Genomic DNA, 6,726 nt, shown 5'->3' with positions numbered 1-6,726 from the left:
AACCTAACTCTCACAAAAAACTTTCTGCATTTTTACATTGTCAAAAAAAACATTGTTTAGTATGTTTTTTTTAAGTGATTTGAATTATGGGGACACTAGAAATGTCCTCATAAACCACATTTATAGCATAATACACTTGTAATTAATTATCAGTTTGTAACCTAAAAAAACTTCCTCGTAAACCACCCAAGCACACACACACACACAAATAAAAGGCTGTAATACTTAGCACACATCAAGCATGCTTACACACATGCACGCACACACACACACATAAATGAAAGGGTGAGGCAATAATACTTAGCACACACCAAGCATGTTTACACACATGCACACACACACCAACATGCACACGCACACACAGAAATGAAAGGGTGAGGCAATAATACTTAGCACACACCAAGCATGCTTACATGCATGCACACACAGACACACACACCCACACCCACACATACAGAGGTCAAAGGCTGAGTTTTAGACAGTTTTTTTTTTTCCCACCGTGTGAAAGAATATGTATTCTAAGTCTTATGTTTGTACACAAAATTAATGATCACTCTTCCTTCCTGTTCATTTCTGTTTATTGCTGTTGATTTATTGACATTTTTTATTAATTTATTCTATTGATTTATTGAATTGGGATGTTTGAAATAAATGATACAGTAGGTAACAAAAATTGTACTCTTAAGTCTTCTCTTTGTAATACCATGGTTTGTAATCATAATGTGGCATCATTGCAAAAACTGCCACTTAAAAAAAAAAAAAAAAACAACTAAAAAATAAAAATAAAAACCTAAAAAAAAAAAAGAAAAAGAAAAATCTTAACTTTGACAAAAATAGTGATTTTTTTTATTTTTTATGTCTTTGCTAATGTCTAAATATATATCCAAATGCAGAACTTGTGATAAGATCTAAAATGAGTGGACCTCTGCAGCAATCTACTGGTTATAATTGTATAATTTCAGGACATTTTAATAAAAAAGAAAAATTTGTTTAGTTTTTACCCCTAAATTAAATTGAGAAATGTAGATCTTCACTGAAGTGAATGTGACATAAAATGTTCTTATTTTATATGAAAATTAATGGTGTAGTTTAGTAATTTAAACTGCACAACTCTAGAGTTTTTTAATTAGTGAAATTAGTGTTATTACATTTGTTTAAAAAAAAAAAAATCATCCATGATTATGGTACAAAAATACACTGTTATTGTTTGGGGTGAAATTTGAACCCAAAGGCCTCAAGAATGCACCCATAATGAAGGGTGCACAAGGATTAAGCGCTGCTTATTATCATCCCTTCAATGTATAGTAATAAAGATTCATTTATTGTGTCCTCATTTTTCAAACATGACAAATTTAAAAGATAAGCCAAGACATCCTTTGTATATTTTGATTTTTTTTTTTTTTTTTATTAAAATCATACAAACATTTTTTGTAATCTGATATAAAAAGAGCATTGAGACTTTGCTCCCAGTCTGGGGGTGCTAGGCACCGTTACTCCATTTTGATCCCTCTGTTTGAATTTAAGACAGGGCCTAGGGATTCCTGCTTTATAGGATTAGGATATTACTAATTCTGACCCCTGCCCTGATGCCATCTAAACTCTTCGCTATAGTCTACAGAACAAATATGTTTAAAATATTTACAATCATAAACAATTAAAGGAAAAACAAATTTAGTAAAAAAATTTTTTAGTAAAAAAAAAAAAAAAAAAAAAAAAACTACAACAACAATAAACAATGTTCTGCCACATTCTTTACAGATCTCACATTTCTCAATGCCCCACTAACATAATGTAACATATTGTGTAACATGTTAAGTTATAGGACTCCTGCCACAGTTTTAATATACATTTTATTTTCTGTAATTCCTTATAAAAAGATTGGCAGTGTTTCTTTTGTATGGACAGGCATCAATAAGGCACATACCTTAGGCCCAAACCCTTTAGTCCTTTCCAATGGGAATGAGTCATATCAATAAAAATAAAAAAAAAGCAAGACACTGATACACAGCTACAGAAAAAGTTCAAAATACCATACAAAAACAAATTACTAGAGTATGCCTTTAAAAAGAACTGTACAAATGCAGGTAGAAACTGCACGATAGTTTTAATACTGCTAAAAATCTTTTAGCTCTTGTAGTGGAGCTTGATGTGTCTTGATCTTTTATAAGTATTCATATCACTTATTAAATTGCAAATGGGTAAATAGAGAAACATGTTGATCTAGAAAACCAAGACATAAATGATATCTCACTACGGATTCACTGCACTGCTGTGACAAAAACAGTACACAACTGTTATAAACAAAATAACAAATAAAATCACTTGTACATTTAGATATATTTAAACATTAATTGATACCAATGTTTTCAACACATTTTGGCCACTAATTTTTAATTTGTTGTGCAATAAGCGATATGTTGAGATTGATGACAACAAATGACACAGTGTTTGTTTTATTTTATCCACAGTTGTCACATAATGCACTGCTCACTGTCAGCACCAATCAAAAAGAATGTGATCGGCATGATGCAAAATGAAAAATGTAAAATATAAAAAAGAGAAGTATATTAACATTTATTTACAGGCTTACAGTTAGCTAAATCAAGATCAAGAATTTTCAGCTCCTGTGTTGTATTCCACACTTGCTGTACCTTCATACAACAAAATGGTCTTTATTACTTGGGCTCAATGCCATGTTGGAAAAATTGGTCAAATATTTGGTAAGACATGAAATCACCTCAACATCATCGATATAAGACACTTGCAAACGAAAATGTGAATAATCAAAATATGACACTTGGGCCTGCTAAGATTGATATTTGACCTCAACCTGATGCAAGATGAGTCTGTGCGTACTCACACCATCTCTTTAGCAGATAATGTACTCAAAAATAAAGATACTGTACACAATCCAAGTTAATTTACTCAGTTTAGTGGACACTGCGTAACAAAAAATAACATGCACTTAAAGCAACAGTGTACAACAAAACATAAAAATAGAACAACACATGAAATACTGTTTCAATGTGATGGGAAGAAGACTAGAGTCTTCTGCTGCCATCATCATACAGCAATATAAAAGAAGGGCTTTTCAAATTATTCTATTCCAGAAACGGAATAACTACTGTACAGTATATCAGTATATACAGTATATATATATATATATATATATATATATATATATATATATATATATATATATATATATATATATATATACACACACACACAGGGTTGGGTGGGTTACTTTTGAAATGTATTCCACTGCAGATTACACAATACATGCTGTAAAATGTAATTTGTTATGTATTTCGTTAGATTACTCAAGGTCAGTAATATATTCTAAAAAATTTGGATTACTTCTTCAGCACTGGTAGATTTTTTTCACTTGTTTTGACTATAAAAACTCTGCCAGTACAGTAAGACAAAATACACATGTTAAAAATACATTCTCTGAAAAAACAAAATATCTTATGCAGTGTTGTTTCTGAAACAAGATAAATCTAATTGATCTTGTTTTAAGGATTTTTAGATATTTTTAAAGGAAAACAATAAAAAAAATTAGCATCAAGAATATGATTTTTGACCTAATATCAAAGGTCTTACTAGAAAAAAGAAATTATGATCTAACGTGAATTTTCTTGATAAAAAATATGATCGTGCCTGGTAACATATGCATGTAAAATGGCTAGAAATAGCATTTTAGCTTAGCGTAAAGCTGACAATTTACACAAAGTTTATTTCTATTTCTTTTGCTCCAAACTTACTTAAAACTTACTTCTCTGTCTGCTCGTATGAATGTAACACATCGTAAGAAAGTGTTTCACCGCTGTTCAAATGCACTTTGGATCGCATCATTTATATGTATAAATGTTTTCCATCTGAAAGGACTAAATATTAAATGAAACAAATGACAATAAAATGCAAAGAAATCTCTTCAGTAATCAAAATACTTTTTGAATGTAACTGTATTCTAAATACCAGTGATTTAAATTGTAACTGTAGTGGAATACAGTTACTTATATTTTGTATTTTAAATACGTAATCCCTTTACATGTATTCCGTTACTCCCCAACCCTGTATGTACAGTATATATATATATATATATATATATATATATATATATATATATATACACACACACACACACACACACACACACACACACATACACAAAATACACTTGTGTGCCAATATTTAACCTCCCCTATTAAACTACTTTAATGAGTCTAAAGTAATAGAATTTTATATTTTTGCATTTTTACATGCCCAATATCATTTATTTGTTTCATTTATTACCATTCTTCTGCTTTTTTCTGCTGGGGGAGTTCACAGACTACTGCATAATAGCCAGAAATTTGCTTTCTTCTGCGAGGGTGGTGAGGAGGGAGCTCATGTCACCAATTGCCATGTTGTTAGTTCCTGAATGTATGCTGTGAAATGTAGCTGAAAGACGAGGAGTAGTCAGTCGAGAGGATGTCCGAGATAGACCCTGTAGAACACTGGGACTGATAATTTCAGACACCAGACTACCCTGCTCAAAGCCATCCTCAAGGATGGAACAGATACCTAAACCCACATTATCTAGGACACCTGTGCTGCCGTCAACTGTGCTGGTCACCTGATCAACCCCTGGGGACAGAAGGGCCTCCGAAGACGTTTCAGTCTCTGCTGTCAAGGACTCCATTAGACATGACTGTGCTATGTTATGTGAGGATGTTTTGGACTCTGCTGGGTCAAAACACTCAGCAATAAATGCTGGCTGTTGTCGCTGAATGGAAGAGCAAGTGTTGGTTTGAAAGTGATCATTTGCCTCCAGCTTCAGCCCAGAAACCTGATTGGCAAGGGAGCAATTGGCACTATTTCCATTACTTAAGCTTTGCTGCTGGCATGACAGAGCATTATGACCATTGATAATCTGCTGAGTGGAGTAGGACTGAGTATGATACAGTCCTATGTGGCCATTGTTGACAGGTGGATGTGTCATAGGAGGCTGGGGATGATGAGGCAGTGATGATGCAGGAGACAAGCTGTAATTAGCTGGTCTTTGCAGCAGAAAGTTGCCACTTATTTGATGTGTGATTGTGTGGTTTTGCTGGGGGTGAGCTTGTGATGCAGTTGTCTGCTGGGCACAGCTAGGATGGATGGGGCCCAAAGAGATATGAGAGAAGTCTGGTCGACCAAAATTGCTGTGCCTTGATTCTAGATGAGAGGTTGAGGAAGACTCTATCTTAATGCTTGAATCCATCCTGAAGGACTGCTGTTGGGTAGGCTTTGGGATATGTTGGTCTGGATGTCTGCACCTATAGCTCATGTCTTCCATGTGTTGGGCACCTCTATGAAGAGTTGAGTGCTGACCTATGAAATCTGTATGTGGTTGTTGTTGCTGCACAACCATGTTTTCATAGCGACCAAAAGGGTTGCCTATTATGCCACTCCTGTCCGACCATCTCCCGCACCTCTGAGACTGCTGTCTGGGAGGAGAAACATCAGCACTGCCAGAGCTCACTTCATTCCATTGGATAGGCATTACGTCCTTACTGATGTGTTCCCCTTCTGGTGCTCCCTGCTGCTGTTGTGGACTGAGGAAATTCTGGGCATCTGCAGTATCTTGTTTAAATTTGGATCTATGGGGACTGGAATCACTCAAATGGTTTTCCTGGTTATTAGCCCATTCTTGATCTTGGGAGCGAAGATACTGCAGCAAGTCGTCCGGCAAGATGTCTTCATCTGGATTTAACAGAATACCATCCTGGTCCATGGCCAAGTCCTCAAGTGCTGATTGTTCCATGATGCTTGGAGGGCAAGGAGAGTGCAGACTCCTCTGAAAGCTTCCAGGTGGGCAGGTGTAGTTCTGCAGGCTCAGACCCAAATCTTCTCTATCTGAGAAATTATTACCAGCTTGATGTGGTAAGGAATTCAAGTTATTCAGACTGCTGAAACGCTGTACCTGTGGCAACCCAAAAGCACTAGGATCCCGTGTCCGCACAGGGTCACTGGCTCTCCTATCACCATTGCCTGGACCTTCACCAGGGTACAGACCTCTTCGTTGATATACTGTGTGGCTGCCATGCACATGTTGCGTACCATCACTGCAGCGACGTGGCCTAACCAGCGGTGGTAGTGTGAGCTGGTTTGTACCCTGCCTGTCTTCCATCATAGACATGTGAGTTTTTAGGCTAATTTGTTCCATATTGGGCAAGGGTGTGGGAGGAGGCCCACCTGTAGCAGCTGCATACTTGGCCTTCAGGTGATAGTGTTGTGCTGGAGTGAGGTTCAGAACACCTCTTGTTCCCATCCCACTTCCTCCAATACCTCCACTTCCACCACCCCAGCTTCCACCAAGCACCACCCCACCTGAACCTCCACCTCCTCCACACTGGCTGGCCTCACTGGAGCGTCTGGAGGCATCGGTGGAGATAGGGTCATAAGAGTCAGTGGCGCTGAGGTTGTGGAGACGTCGATGTTGGCTATGCTCAGACTGAGAGGCCTGGCTAGAGCGGCGGCTGGAGAAACAGGGGGAGATGCCAGAAGAACGACGGCTGCTACTTAAGTAGGCTGAGCTGGTGGCACTGCCACTGCTGTCTCGGCGCTCACTCAGCAAACTCAGCACTGTCAGCTCTGTGTTGGATGGCTCAGGACGCAGAGGAGGCTGGGGCACTGGTGCCCCCACAGAAATACTCCTACCAAGGCATGAACCTGATAATGAGAAACAGGCTTGTTAGA

At 37.2% G+C, this 6,726-nt stretch overlaps 1 protein-coding gene across 2 annotated transcripts in view; it reads right to left on the bottom strand.

Annotated features, from left to right (window-relative positions):
• Nucleotides 1-566: 566 nt before the first annotated feature.
• LOC127434715 (transcriptional activator GLI3-like) overlaps nt 567-6,726 on the bottom strand; it is a 158,744-nt gene continuing 152,584 nt past the window's right edge. For both annotated transcript variants that reach the window (XM_051687628.1, XM_051687629.1), the window contains one exon: nt 567-6,699. In XM_051687628.1, the coding sequence (XP_051543588.1) occupies nt 4,337-6,699 (2,363 nt within the window). In that variant the 3' untranslated portion in view covers nt 567-4,336. The remainder of the gene's footprint in view (nt 6,700-6,726) is intronic.

This window comes from Myxocyprinus asiaticus, chromosome 44 (assembly GCF_019703515.2).
Source record: "Myxocyprinus asiaticus isolate MX2 ecotype Aquarium Trade chromosome 44, UBuf_Myxa_2, whole genome shotgun sequence".
Lineage (NCBI taxonomy): Eukaryota > Metazoa > Chordata > Actinopteri > Cypriniformes > Catostomidae > Myxocyprinus > Myxocyprinus asiaticus.
The sequence above is the reverse complement of the archived record's forward strand: the minus strand, read 5'-3'. Positions and strand labels throughout refer to the sequence as shown.